The sequence below is a fragment of the Diabrotica virgifera genome, chromosome 6, assembly GCF_917563875.1.
Source record: "Diabrotica virgifera virgifera chromosome 6, PGI_DIABVI_V3a".
In the NCBI taxonomy this organism is placed as follows: Eukaryota; Metazoa; Arthropoda; class Insecta; order Coleoptera; family Chrysomelidae; genus Diabrotica; species Diabrotica virgifera.
Genome location: NC_065448.1, coordinates 178,791,213 through 178,803,412, shown reverse-complemented (window position 1 = coordinate 178,803,412; position 12,200 = coordinate 178,791,213). Strand labels below are relative to the sequence as shown.

The 12,200-nt window shown below is 36.7% G+C and overlaps 1 protein-coding gene across 5 annotated transcripts in view; it reads left to right on the top strand.

The window, feature by feature from the left end:
- LOC126887050 (glutamic acid-rich protein) overlaps positions 1–12,200 on the top strand; it is a 141,821-nt gene that overhangs the window by 80,538 nt on the left and 49,083 nt on the right. For 2 of the 5 annotated variants that reach the window (XM_050654369.1, XM_050654371.1), the window contains one exon: positions 2,122–2,201. The exons of the other annotated variants lie outside the window; for them this stretch is intronic. In XM_050654369.1, the coding sequence (XP_050510326.1) occupies positions 2,122–2,201 (80 nt within the window). The remainder of the gene's footprint in view (positions 1–2,121; positions 2,202–12,200) is intronic. 5 annotated transcript variants of the gene reach the window in all.

Here is a 12,200-nt window from a genome sequence, read left to right as displayed (position 1 = left end):
GAATTGACCATTGAGCATCCTCCCAGGAGGGTTGTCGTCCTTAGCTCATTATCCATCCTGCCATTTCCAGGAAGGCGGACAAATCACCAGGGAACATCTCCCCTATGCTGGTAGGTGAAGAACACACCTGGTAGTAACTCCGGACATTCACATAGGATATGCTCGACAGTTTCGTCATTTCGTTCACAGTTCCTGCACATATGTGTGTCTACTAGCCCCAGTGTGTGGAAGTTTTTTCTTAGTTGACAATGGCCCGTTAAAAAACCAACTGTCAAACGTAGGTTTTTCCTGGTCATTCTCAAGTACTTTTCTGATGCTGACTTCCCAAGGTTCCTTACTCCCAAACCAGACGGGCCACTCTGCAGAGCTACTCTGTGGATCCACAAAGCAGCTTCCAATGATTTACCGTGGGGTTCTTATGTGAAGTGGACGTCGCACCCCAGACGACCTACTGTGGCCAGCCACAGTCGCCGAGCCTCCCTGCTAGTGGCGTCTACTAGTGGCAAACGCCATTCAGACGGACCACTTTTGTAGCTGCCGCAGATGTTTACGAGAGTTTCTAGGGTGAGCACCTAAAATGAATTTCGATTCGGAACGGTTTTTGATTGAAGTGCAAAACAGACCGGTTATATGAGATACAAAAACCCGAGGGCATATTTATAGGGCATTAAAAGGAAAAGCATGGGACGGCATCTTTGAATTATTTGTTTCTGATTTTAAAGAAGGTAGCCCTATCGAAAAGAATAAATCCCATAAGCAATGTGTTCTCTATTTATATTTACATTTTATTATACATTGGATGCATTTGAATTGAACAAAACAGATACTTATAATCTTGTTTGTTTATTTATGTTAAATAGTGGGGTCCCATCCTAGGTCAAAAAAGGTTTTATTGTTTGTTGTTGAAAACCAAACGATAAAATATCAGTTAAAAGGGGGTTGCAAGCTAACATGTTTTTCACTTTCACTAAGTTGTCAGGTTGTATCAAACTATTTTACGCGTGTAGGATACCAGATATACTGGTTGAATTTTATGTGCTTCTTTCTGTGATATAGCTGTTTTTGTCTGGTTCTTCTTAATTCCATTTATGGAGCTTATTGGTATTTTTTCAAAAGCGTTGAAATTTTATAAAATATTTAAAACTATGGACATTACAAACACTGATTTTGAAGAACACACTTTTTTAAAAAAATATTAGCCGGCAAGTTTTTAATCAGTTGATTAAACCTACTGTTTTTTCTCACCCATTAAATTAAACACCGCACCCTTCTAAACGATCCACTTCGCAGCGTAGTCGCCGGCGCTAGAAAATCGCCTGTTTCAGCCCCTCTGTGGATCCACAGAGTAGCACTGCAGAGTGGCCCGTCTGGTTTGGCCCTTAGTGTTACCTTGGCAAGTCTACATCCTGGCCTTTCTTCCCATCTTTTCACGGTTTGCGTGTAGAAATGACATTTTTCAATTTCCGCGATTGTTGCAGTTGACCAGCCAAAAAGATCACCAGGTCCTAAGAGTCTTAGGCCTGCTGCCTTTCTAGCTAACTGGTCAGCAATTCAGTTGCCTTTATTTCCGTTGTGTCCTTTGACCCACCTCAGGATGGGCAAACCACAAGACCAAAGAACTGAAGAATTCGCTGCAAACATGTTGTGGACAGCCTTTTTTAATGTCAAATTGGTTAAGAATGGAAACATTTGTCCGACGAGCTCTCCAAAGTATGCGCAACATTCTTTTCTGTCACTACATTTCAAAGTCATCAACTTCTACATAGCAGTTGCTATTGTTAGTTGTACTAGATCCGGTGATAATGGAAGCTGTCTATCACTTTGCATTTCTTGTTCATTTGCTGGTATAAGTGTAATATCATCAGCAAATCTTAAATTCTAACTTTAGAATATAGATGTAGATATCCGTTTATGGTTAACGCTTATCCATGTCAGTAAACTTGTCGAGCAAATACTATCTTGAAGAAATGCTTCATCCAAATCAAATACTTAATCGCGCACAGTACTATTGTCCCATTTTTTCTTGAATATGGATTTGTTATAGTTAAACAATTGATGTTTTTAATTCAACACAAAGTGAATTATTGGAGTAAGTAGAGTGTATCAATTCTCTATTCGTAGTTGTAAACGCTATGTCAGCGCTATTGGACGAAGTAGATTTGGAGCTGTCATCTCGTCGTAAGGCTAGTGAGGTTATACAGGTAATTAGGTGTCGCCAACGTTGATGATTTTGATATTTTTAAAGTTTGTTGATGATATCGATGTAAAAAAACAAATAAGCTGTATTAATGAAATTTCTGGTGTAGAGAGGAATCTTACCAGAAATACATTACATATTGCTGTACTAAATTTCTTGATCAGTTAGTAGCACTGTATATTCAGTATGTAAATAAATGTAATATAATAAATGTAGATAAAAATGTATTAAACATTCAGTTCATAAATATTTAAAAAACTTAAAATATTAATATTATTAAAGGAATAAATTTCAATTTAACCTACGATGAATCGTGAGAAATAACTCACATTAGTTGAAACAATCTTCAAAAAAAAAAGTGTAATGGACTATTCCCACTTGGCGAAGCAACGAAGCGCTAAAAACCTAGGAATTTCTGCTGTAAGATTAATCGTCCTGCAGCATTCGATTCAGGAGAGTGTCAGGAAAGTTTGTGAACTAAATTGATCTCCGGCAGATAAAAATTTCCACAAGAAAAATGCATTCAAAGTGCATCTCGAAGAGTTCAACTCATTTCCGTACTGACGGAAATGAGTTCAATTTTTATACGTTTTGGAAGTCGTTGAACACGAATTTTATCTCGGCAATGGACTCAGGTGAAAATCGTCGCCTAGAGTTTTATGTTATAATCATTCAAAATCAGTCGATAACCATTACTCGGGGGGTTTTGGGGGTCGCTGAGCACGAACTTCATGACCATGACGGCGATGGTCTCCGAGGTACCTAGTGCCCAGGGTGGAACTCGTCGCCTCGAGATTTAGGTTATAATCATTCAAAATCAGTCAATAACCATTAGTCAAGGGGTTTTGGTGGTCGCTGAGCACGAATTTCATGTCGGCGATGATCTCGGAGGTATCTGGTGCCTGTGGTGGAACTCGTCTGGAGTTTTATGTTTTAATCAAAATCAGTCAATAACCATTACTCGGGGGGTTTTGGTGGTCGCTGAGCACGAATTTCATGACTGCGATGGTCTACGTGGTATCTGGTGCCCATGGTGGAACTCGTCGCCTGGGGATTTGCGTTATAATCATTCAAAATTAGTCAATAACCATTACTTGGAGGATTTTGGTGGTCGCTGAACACGAATTTTATGCCGGCGATGGTCTCGGAGGTGTCTGGCCCGTACGGTGGAACTCATCGCCTAGAGTTTTATGTTATAATCAAAATCAGTCAATAACCACTACTCGGGTGTTTTGCTGGTCGCTGAGCGCGAATTTCATGACGACTATGCTCTCCATCTGATTGGTATACCTCAATTTATATCCCGCTACACAAAAAAGGAACTAATATCAGATGTGAAAACTACCGCACACTGTCACTAATAACACATGCTAGTAAAATCTTATTACACATCATCAAAAACAGATTAAAAACCTATCTACATTACCAAATACCTCGGGAACAAGCGGGGTTTGTAAAGGGTAAAGTTACAAAGGAACAAATCCTGAACCTGAGACAACTCATTGAAAGGTCTAGATAATTTCAAGTACCTATGATTATATGCTTCGTTGACTACCAAAAGACATTTGATTGTGTAAGCTGGATAAATCTGTGGTCAATTTTAATAGAAATGGGCGCACCAATGCACCTGGCCTGGTGACACTTATTAAAAATCTGTACCAGTCCAACATAGCGACAGTACGACTAGATCATAAGTTCTCAAACCAATTCAAGACCGAGAGAGGTGTTAGATAAGGATGCGTGTTGTCACCTGACTTATTTAACATTTATGGTGAACATGTCATGAGGATGGTTGTAGAAGGATGTGCCGGTGGAGTAACAGTAGCTGGTAGGAAAATCTCCAATTTAAGATTTGTTGATGATACTACACTTATAGCAGCAAATGAGCAAGAAATGTTTGATCTCCTGCGAAGAGTTGAGTACGAAAGCTAAAGTAGTTCTAAAAATCAATAAAGCTAAGACAAAAATAATGGTGGTCGACAGATTCGACACTACTCAACTGACTAACATGTTACAAGAATACCAGATAGTAAACACCTTTGTCTATCTCGGGACTAGTATAACTAAAGATGGTAACTGTGAAGCAGAAGTTCGGAGACGTATTGGTATGGCAAAAAATGCGATGAGTCGCCTAACTAAATTTTGGAAAGACAGATCTATCTCTCAAAATATCAAGATGAGACTGGTGAATGCCCTTGTATTCTCAATATTTCTAAACGGAGCAGAGACTTGGACTCTTCGCGCATGCGAGCGCCAAAAAATTGATGCTTTTGAGATGTGGTGCTGGAGAAGAATGCTGCGCATACCTTGGACAGCTCATAGGACAAACATTTCCATTCTAAACCAACTCAAGATTAAAAAAAGGCTGTCCACAATATTTCTGCGTAATCCCTCATTATCCGCGGACTCATCAACCGCGGTTTCACTTATCCGCGGTTGCGATATCTGTTGAATCTTTAATGAGAATGTTTTATTATTTTTATATATTTTTTATAATTTGACCAGTCGCGTTAAATTACTCATGATACACCACTGGCGCTTGTTCTTAGTAGTAATACTACGGCAATTAGTTTATAGTTCAGAAGGTTTAAAATACCCGCGAATGTAGACGCTGATCTCAGCGTCTTTATTTTTGTTGATATGATAATACATATTTCACAGATAGGCAATTTCATCATATTTATTTCTATGTACTAATATACGTATCCAAATTGGGATTATGTCATATTCTTCTTTGGATCGTGGATCCCTCGCCAACCACGGTTTCACCAACCGCACCTCTCTCTTCGGAACGTAACCCCCGCGGTTGAATAGGGATTACTGTACTGCAATTCTTTGGTCACGTGATTCGCAGAGGTGACGACAGTTTGGAGAGATTAATTGTTTCTGAAAACGTCCCGGGGAGAAGATCAAGATGACGATCACCAGCTAAATGGTCCGACCAAATAAAGAATTCAGCTGGAAACTCATTCTGCAAAGCTCTTAGAGCAGCTGAAGATAGAGGCCAATGGAGAAACATTGTTAGGAATATTGGAAGGAATCACGATCCTCAGTAATGGGGAAACGACAAGAGAGAGAGATGCTCTCCGAGGTACATGATTTAATGAAAATGAAATATTTATTTTCAGCGACGCCCAAAACCGCCGAGTAATGGTTATTGACTGATTTTGAATGATTATAACATAAAACTCCAGGCGACGAGTTCCACCTTGATCACCAGGTACATCGGTGACCATCGTCGTCATGAAATTCGTGCCTAGCGACCACCAAAACCCCCCGAATAGTGGTTATTGACTGATGTGGTCACCGTAGGGACCAGACACCTTCGAGATCATCGCCGACATGAAATTCGTGCTCAGCTACCCCCAAAACCCCTGCATAATACTTATTGACTGATTTTGAATGATTATAACCTAAAACTCCAGGCGAAGTGCTCCACCCTGGGCACCAGGTACCTCGCAGACCATCGCCGTCATGAAGTTCGTGCTCAGCGACCCCCAAAACCGCCGAGTAATGGTTATCGACTGAATTTGAATGATTATAACAAAACTCTAGGCGACGAGTTCCACCTGGGCACCAGGTACTTTGGAGTCCATCGCCGAGATGAAATTTGTGTTCAACGATCTCCAAAACCCCCGAGTATAAAAATTGAACTCATTTCCATCGGTATTTCCAGAATTATAAATTTTTCATTTTCTATCTCTTCGAGATGCACTTTGAATGCATTTTTCTTATGGAAATTTTTATCTAGCGGAGATCAATTTAGTTCACAAACTTTCCTGACACTCTCCTGAATCGAATGCAAAAAGTTGCATGGCGATTCATCTTACTGCACAAAATTCCTAAATGTAATTCTTCGTTTCCTCGCCTATAATTTTGCTTCTCATTTCTTGAATATTTAAGCTGCAATTCTGCTTTCTTCTGCACTTTTGTTAACTTTGAATCTCTTATTGCATCTTTTATTGTGGCTAAAGTAAAATTGTGGCTTATTGCCAACAAAACTAGTAAATCATATTATGTACCCGTATGTATAATAATACACATCGATAAAAAATTTTTCCTCTTAAATCTTTATACGTTTCAATTGAGTTTAAGGTTTTACTTTTTTTGTTCTCTTGTTTATTTTTATTTAAATTGTTATCTTAAAAATTTTTTGTACAGTCTATGCCTTCTCGTTATCTCTAAACTCTTACTCTCAAATATTAATTTTAAAACATTGTTTGTAATTTCTGTATTATTTGCCCATTAACTATAAAACTGTTGGCTTGAGCGTAATAAACGTAGCCTAAATATTTTGTATGTTTTCTTTCTTTTTTAATATAATCAAAAGTGATCATTTTTTTTATGTATAATGTATAATAGACGATCAAGTGCTCTAACAATACCAAGAAATTTTGTATATTAAACCATGTTGAAACTATAATTTATACAAATCTTACAAATTTCAGAAGTTTGCCCAGTCTAATAAATAATATACTCTTTAATAATATTTAATAACACATCTTGGAGTTATTGTATTTCGTTCAGAGCGTTTGAGCAATCGCTAAAAAACAAATGCTTGTAGAAACATTAACTACATCATAAACAAGTTCAATTACGATGCTTCAAAATATGCCTACGAAACTTGTGATCATACAGATCATTAAGTGTCATTGATAAATACGTAATAAAAAAAATGTTCGAAGTAGATGGTGGTCTGTTTTTTTTTTAAACCTGTCATGTTAAACCAATTCAGGGAATTAAGGACAGCCAACAGTCGAATACGGATTGGTCACCTCTACTGGCACAGATCGACACAAACTTAAACACTTAAAATATAGCATTGATAAATTATCTGTCATTCTGCTCTGATTTGACTCGCAGTACCTCTCCGTCAACAATAACTTACGTGGTCAACGTTTCTAGCCACTGAAGAAGCATCGTTATCATCATCTTCGTGAGTCTTTGCCTTGTTTACTATTGCCTTCCATGTTTGTTGGTCCTATGCCACTATTTCCCATTGTCTCGCTCCCATTTTCTCCGATCTTCCCTGACTTCATATTTCCACTTTTTCTAGGCCATCCTAGAAATCTCATCCCATCTGGTCTTTTCCAAAACACATTGTTTATAAGGCCATTGTCGTTACCGCGTATCACATCATGTTCTGCCTATCTTCAAGTGCCGTTTCTTGGCTTTTAGAAACGGTCACAGGTGATTTTATGGTCTTTATCTGCCACGGGGTGCAGGTTGGCCAATAATTAGTTAGTAAATATCTCTAGGTCTATTTTAAAATCCTCGTTTGATTGCGGTGATGAGATCAGTCCCGGATTAAGAATCTTGAGGCCCCTAGGCAACCCAAGCTATGAGGCCCCTTAAGAAACCTAGGCTTTCTCCGTTTTAAATCATTTTCACCATTTTTGACAATGTCAGTTCGCCTGTTGCGAAATAACCCAACATGACTGTGTAGCAGAAATAGTTTTCCCTGCAAGTCTTGAAGCTGGGCTATAAAACATTTTAACTGCTCTAGTTCATCTTCAAGTTCAGATTCAATGTCATCAGGATAGTTTTCATGTACTTTTACTCAGCACACTCATTTATTAGAGTATCACTCAGTTTTGTAAAAACACAAAAGACCAAATACTGAGTTTACTGACCCGTACACTGTCAACCGACGACTCTGCTCAGTAATTAGCTTATCGAACATTGGTGGATACGTTTCAACCTTTAACTTTTGTCCACACTGTAGAAAAACTTCCATTGAAATTAGCATCATCAAAATGTAGTTTTCTTGCTCGCGTTTACTCGCGTCGGAATATTCAGAGTATTGTAGATCGCAGGTCTTCTGCTCGTAGTAAGCAAAACTATGTCTTTGGGATTAGGAACTCCAAAAGTGAATTTAGAAGTTGAACTGCAGTTTGAAGTTCAATCTCTTCTCTCTGTAATGATTTACTGACAACGTAGACGCGTTCTATAATTGTTGCCCAAAACTCATTCAATATGAATGTTTCTTTTTTTACATTTCTTTCAACAAACACTTAGCCTCATGAACTGTTTCAGCTTTCTGATTAGTGTCTTCAGCAAAAGTATGAACAGCAGATTCAAAAGCGTTGTAACCTTTAGACAAAGGTCTTGTTGCATGTGCCATTGCAGACCATCTTGTCCTGCTTGTTCTTTTAAGTACTAGATCGTGGCGAACGAGATTGCTTATAATCGCAGATATTTATAGTGGAGTTTCATTTAAGCATTTTATTATAACTTCTCAACGGTGGCGGTGGCTAGAGGCTGAAAAAATTTGTATCTACACGGTCTGAACAAACCCAGAATACGATATTTCATTTGAAGGAGAATACGTTAGCCAATCTCTTTGAATTTTTGTTCCACTGATATATTTTCGAAAAACCATAGATTTTGTAAAAATCTTGTAATGCCTTCAAAATTTCTTTTTGATTCTGGAAAACTTTCATCAAGATTTTTACATTCTGAAGACCTTTCCCGATACAAAATCTCCGTTCTTCTTCAGTTATTGTATTTCGTAATCCCAGTGGCGGTTCTAGACCAAAAAAACTGGGGGGCAAGTCACAATATATTTTGAGTGACCGGTTTACAAAAGTCCTGTAAAAACTGGGGGCACCTGCCCCCACCCCCTTCCTCGGGCTAGAACCGCCACTGCGTAATCCTATGTCGTTTTCCGAATTTAAGACACAATTATTTATCTTTAACTTCAATTTCTAAGTTAGTTTCGGTTTCTGGTTCTTTAACTTCTTGAACTGGCATAGAACTGTCGTTACATGTTTTTTTATCTTCTTCAATTACGTAAGCTACTATATGTTTCACTCAGTTATTTCTATTTCATCACGTGCATTTTTATTGGTTGCATCTTCACTTGCCATGGATTTCCGTGTGAAACTGAATTTAAGTAAGTTTTGGTTCTGTTTTCGATCTTGCTTAAGGGTCTTTTCTTTCTCCTGCTTTTTCTTGCGTTTTCTGCTCCACTCTCGAATCGTCTTTCTTATTTTCATCTGTAGTACTGTTCCTATTACCAAAGGGTGGTACCATTGGTGATTTATTCTCAGAACATGGACTTTCTATGTGAACAAAAGTATGCATTGTAATGTAGATTTATACGTCCACCATCACTCTTATGGTATTGCTCGATATTTGAATTTTTCAACATTTATAGTTTTTATTTAATTCTAATTATTATTTTTTCGTTTTGGGCCCTGCGAGGCCCCCTTTGACGCCGAGGCCCCTAGGCAACTGCCTACTTTTCCTATTGGTTAATCCCGCACTGGATGAGATTGTATTATCTACGAGTGCATTTATGCTAATTGGTGATGAGTTTCATCATCATCATTAAGCATTACAATCCCTAGGTATTATAGCTGACGCCGTGGCGTTCAAAATCCTATTCTTGGATGAGGTGGATTACTCCTCTATGTCATTTAGAGCTTGCTGTGTGTCTTTGATGCTGTCCTGACTCTTCCATTTTTTCCTCTCCTTGCACTGAACTTTCCAGTCTTTAACATACATTGCTCTTATATCTTCTACATCATCCAGCCACATTCTTCTAGGCCTTTTTCTACACCTGGGCCATAGTGGTGTCCAGTTAGTTATTCTTCTCAAAATATCTGAGTATGGGCGTCTCTGTATATATCCTATCCATTCTAAGCGAATAGATTTTATGTATCTCTCATGTATTTTGTTTCGTGCTGGTTTATCTCTAGCCGTATTCTCTTTGCTTTCTTATCTAATCTTTTAACTAAAGCATGCTTTTATCTCATCTTTATCTTCACTATGATGACTGGTGATGAGTTTACGTGTACCAAATTGCTAAAAATTGTCCTAGTATGAAATTTTTTGTCGGGCTAGTTTTTAAATTTTTTTCTGTATAATTTAATTTTAATAATAGTCTCCCGTTTTATACTGCTAACGCGGCTTTGGGATTATAGCAGGGTAATCTGCTATATCTAGGGCCTTCAACCGCCTATCATTACCCCTGGCTTTAACCAAGGTACCCATTTTATTCAGGCTGAGTCGACCTGTAGGCTATTGATTTTGTATTTTAGTAAGGAACTACAACGTTAACGGGGTTTTATTGTTTCATAACCTCTAAAAGTGAAAAACCCGCAGAGTGCTACCATGTAAAGGGGTGCGTTTTTGAGAAAGGGGTGAATTAGTCCCTAGGCACAGGGCGAATTAGGGTGAGTTCTATGCACTTTTGGTACAAACACATCTACAGGAAAATTGTTCCAGGTTAAATTTACTATCGAAAAATCACATTTTAAAGTCAAAAATATTTTTTTTACAAAAATATATTCAAAAAAAAAGCAAGAAAAATACACAAAATATAGCAATTTTGTTGTTTGGACCATAACTTTTTTCTACGGGGATATAACTATAGACATTGCTTCACAAAAAACTTCCATCCTTACTCTTTAAAACGACGCCGACGTTTGGTAGAAGTCTCTATGATTTAGAGTTTTCAAAATATAATTTTTTAAAGTTCGCCACTCACAGCGATTTTGGCCCATTTTCCTTGTTCTCAAACATTGTTCTGTAATTTTTTTCTACGTAGATTTAGGTAAGTGCAATGTTACAATTAATAGGAAGAAAAGTCAATTACCTTTAAAATGGTCTATTGTAGGAGGCCTCATGACTATTTTGAAGCAAGATATTGTTGTTCAAAGTTTTATACTTTTAATGATTTTTGATATATTTTAGGATTATTTTTATATTTCCCATTATAACTTTTTTATTGTATATTTAGGTATATACATTGTATAACAAAAAAGCTTATTTTCTTTACTTTAAAATGGTGTATTGTAAAAAATTCTAGGACTATTTTTAAACAAGCTATGCATTTTCAAAATGTGACATATACGCATGCAGTAGGTCCCACTAAGTTGGAACCATATGGAAAACTTTTTTATTATTAACTTTATGAAAAAAAAAATCTTTATAAAATTCTCTGCATAGAATAAAACCTAAGATGCAATCATCAGATATAAAATTTTATCAATAGTGTACGAGGTATGTTAAAAAATATGAATTTCGCTACAGAGTAAAGTACCTACCTTTATATTTCACAATATCGAAAAGTGTTATTAAGAAAAGTTATTTGGAATTAAAAATTATGTTGTAATATGAAAGTATATTCTTCTAATTGAAAAAAATATAAAAAATTTAAAATTTTTCCCAAATTACGGATACCTTTGGATATCATACAGATATCTTGTTTAAAAATAGCCCTAGAATTTTTTGCAATACAACATTTTAAAGTAAAGAAAATAAGCTTTTTTATTTCACGATGTATAATATTTAAATGTACAAGAAAAAAAGTCATAATGAGAAATTTAAAAAATAATCAGTAAAAATATCAAAAATCATTAAAAGTATAAAACGTTGAAAAAGCATAACATGCTTAAAAAGAGCCGTATAACCTTATACAGTAGACCATTTTAAAAGGTAATTGACTTCTCTTTCTACTAAATATACCATTGCATATGCGTAGAAAAAAGTTACAGAACAATGTTTGCGAAATAATGGGGAAAATTGCCCAAAAATGCTGTAAGCGGCGAACTTTGAAAAATCATATTTCGGAAACTGTAAACCCTATAAACTAAACTTGGTTTTAATGAGGAAGGATGGAAGTTATTTTTCGATGAAGCAATGCCTATACCTATATCCCTGTGGAAAAATGTTATGGGACAAAAAACAAAATTGCTTTCATTCGTGTTTTTTTCTTGCTTTTCTTTTGAATATATTTTTGTACAAAAAAAAAATATTTTTGACTTAAAAATGTGATATTTCGATAGTAAATTTAACCTGGAACAATTTTCCTGTGGATGTGTTTGTACCAAAAGTGCATAGAACTCACCCTAATTCACCCTGTGCCTAGGGACTACTTCACCCCTTTCTCAAAAACGCACCTATTTAAATGGTAACACTCTGCGGTTTTTTCAAATCTAGAGGTCCATTGACAATATGAGACAATAAAATCCTGTTAACGTTGTAGTTCCTTTTA